General features: G+C 39.9%; 1 protein-coding gene across 1 annotated transcript; it reads right to left on the minus strand.

The window, feature by feature from the left end:
• Positions 1-1,140: 1,140 nt before the first annotated feature.
• Positions 1,141-2,091, minus strand: LOC141629917 (uncharacterized). The gene is made up of 2 exons (XM_074442833.1): positions 2,049-2,091; positions 1,141-1,931 (listed from the first exon to the last, which is right to left on the minus strand). Exons 1-2 carry the CDS (start codon positions 2,089-2,091, stop codon positions 1,141-1,143), a joined length of 834 nt encoding a protein of 277 aa, XP_074298934.1.
• Between the last annotated feature and the right edge of the window lie 489 nt (positions 2,092-2,580).

The following is a 2,580-nucleotide window of genomic DNA, read 5'->3' on the forward strand; positions in this document are numbered from 1 at the left end:
TTCACCTTGTTAGTCACACTTACCGGTATTTTGAACACCGATAGAAAGAAAATCGAAATGTTGGATAAGACGGGTGATATTAGAGTGAGCCTACCCGCTTGTGATAAAAAAAATCCCATTCCATGAGGAGATTCGCTTCATTACAATATCAATAATCCCTTTAAAGAGCTCCCATTTGGATCCTTGAACTTCAGTTGGTAGCCCAAGGTATTTACCCAAACCTTTATTACCCTTTATTTTAAGGGTACGTAACCCACCACTAGCCTTTGCAAGAGTGGTACTTGGGCTAAAAAAAATGCCAGACTTGTCTTCATTCATCACCTGACCTGAAACCTTACAATACTTCTTCAAGATTACTCTTAAAGTCCTCACTGAATTATTTCGATCATGTAAAAAGAAGATCGCATCATCAGCAAAGAACAAATGAGACAATGCATCCTCCCCACGGCATAAGCTAATCCTTTTTAAAGATCCATCATCTTGGGCTTGCAGTAAATTACAGGAAAGAGCCTCCATACATAAGACGAAAAGAAATGGTGACAGCAGATCACCTTGCCTTAAACCACATTGCTGTTGGAATAACTTTAGTGGAGCACCATTACACAGCACCTGATAAGAAACCGTCATGACACAGTTCATGATAAGAGTAACAAGGCGGTCAGGAAATCCGACTCTATAAAGAACTGCTTTCAAGAAGTCCCAACGCACACGATCATAGGCCTTACTCATATCCGCCTTAAACGCAAATCGCCCAAATTTCCCTTTCTTGTGGGAGTTAATTTTATGAATAGCTTCATTTGCCAATAGAATATTATCAGCGATTTGTCTTCCCGGGATAAAAGCATTTTGGAAATCCCCTACCAAATAACCCATCACCTTTGCCATCCTATTAGTGATACACTTTGTAACAATACGCATGATGACATTACATAAGCTTATCGAGCGATAATCCCCAACTTTTTCCGGATTATAACATTTTGGAACCAAAGTAATAAAAGTCCTATTATGTTCCTTGAGGACCATCCCCGAGTTTAGCATCGATAGAACAGCAGTTGTCACATCCTTTTTAATGAAATGCCAACACTTCTGATAGAAAATAGCTGGAATTCCATCAGGGCCCGGAGATTTAAGTGCACCCATTTAAAAAACAGCAGTTCGCACTTCTTGAGCAGTAAAAGGCCTATTAAGTGCATCACAATCATCATTAGTAACCGTCTTAGTAAAACCGCGCAAAACCTCATCCATTAATTGAGCCCTAGAGTCGTCTTCATTATTATCACTCGGGTTATATAAAGAAAAGAACGAATCATAGAACTGTTTTCCAACACATTCCGGCTCATAAATCCACTCCCCACTACCATCTTTGACGCCTAAGATGAAATTACGTCCAGCTCTTCCCTTTACCCAATTGAAGAAATATTTAGTACAGGTATCCCCATCGACCACCCATCTCAGTTTGGCCTTTTGTCTCCAAAAAACCGCCGCAACCTTTGAGAACTCACGTACTCTTTCATTCACCGTCGTGTATAGCGTATCATCCCCCTCACATATCGCAGCATCAATACCCTTCTCCAAATCCACGTCAAACTCGTCCCATTTAGCTCTCCATTCATGACGTTTATCTAACGCCCATCGACGTACACATTGATGTACACCTGACAGTTTTCTAGCGACTTGAAAAGCTGGAGAATCCCATACCCGCAACCGCCAAGCATCCTTAATGATACATAAACACTCCTCATAAAAGAAAACCCATGCATCAAGTTTATAAGGCTTCTTGCTTATGTTCTTTGTAAGATTCAAGTCAAGTTCAATAGGAGCATGGTCCGAAATTTGAATAGGATAGTGTTTAATTCCCGTATCCGGGAACATCGTAAACCATTCCTTTGAACTAAGAGCCCTATCAATTCGTTCATACACACGCTTCAAACCTTTAAGATTATTACACCAAGTATATCAGGGACCCTTGAATGGTATGTCTACCAATTGATTATGAATTCTCCATATATTGAAATCAATTGCCCCACTAATTGGTCTTGGATTCATACTTAGCTTATCACTTCCAAACTCAACTTGATTAAAGTCTCCCATTATTAGAAAGGGATGTTCAAATGTTGAAATGCATTCTTCCAAATCATCGAGCACCGTACTTCGTAATTGAACGGAAGGAGCACCATAAAAAAGAACCAAGTACCATAAACGCCCATTACATTTTTCTACTAATAAAACGATGAAGTTGGTACATGTCAAAATATGGCCTCCGTCCTCCATCCAACCCATAGTCCCCCCGAACTACCATTGGCATCTATGCCAACATTATTAGAAAAACCAAAAGGCCTAAACAAGGGACTAATACTACATACATTACACTTAGTTTCAATTAAAAAAAACAAAGTCATAATACTTATACTTAATAACGCCCTAATTTTTGGAATTGTAGGGGCAAGCGTATTATTTAGACCCCTACAATTCCATGTGAGACCATTCATGGGAACGCAGGAGGTTGCCTTGGTCCAACCTCCGCAAAACCAGCATCATTACTAGCAGACGAGGAATCAGTAGAGACCTCAACTTCCATAT

Source organism: Silene latifolia, chromosome Y (genome assembly GCF_048544455.1).
Source record: "Silene latifolia isolate original U9 population chromosome Y, ASM4854445v1, whole genome shotgun sequence".
Taxonomy (NCBI): Eukaryota; Viridiplantae; Streptophyta; class Magnoliopsida; order Caryophyllales; family Caryophyllaceae; genus Silene; species Silene latifolia.

Excerpts from the sequence above, each read along its gene's own strand:
- LOC141629917 (XM_074442833.1), bottom strand. The coding sequence starts at position 2,091 with ATGGGAGACTTTAATCAAGTTGAGTTTGGAAGTGATAAGCTAA. Across the intron at positions 1,932-2,048 it reads GTTTGGAAGTGATAAGCTAA|GTTTGAAGCGTGTGTATGAA; the intron begins GTATGAATCCAA and ends ATAATCTTAAAG.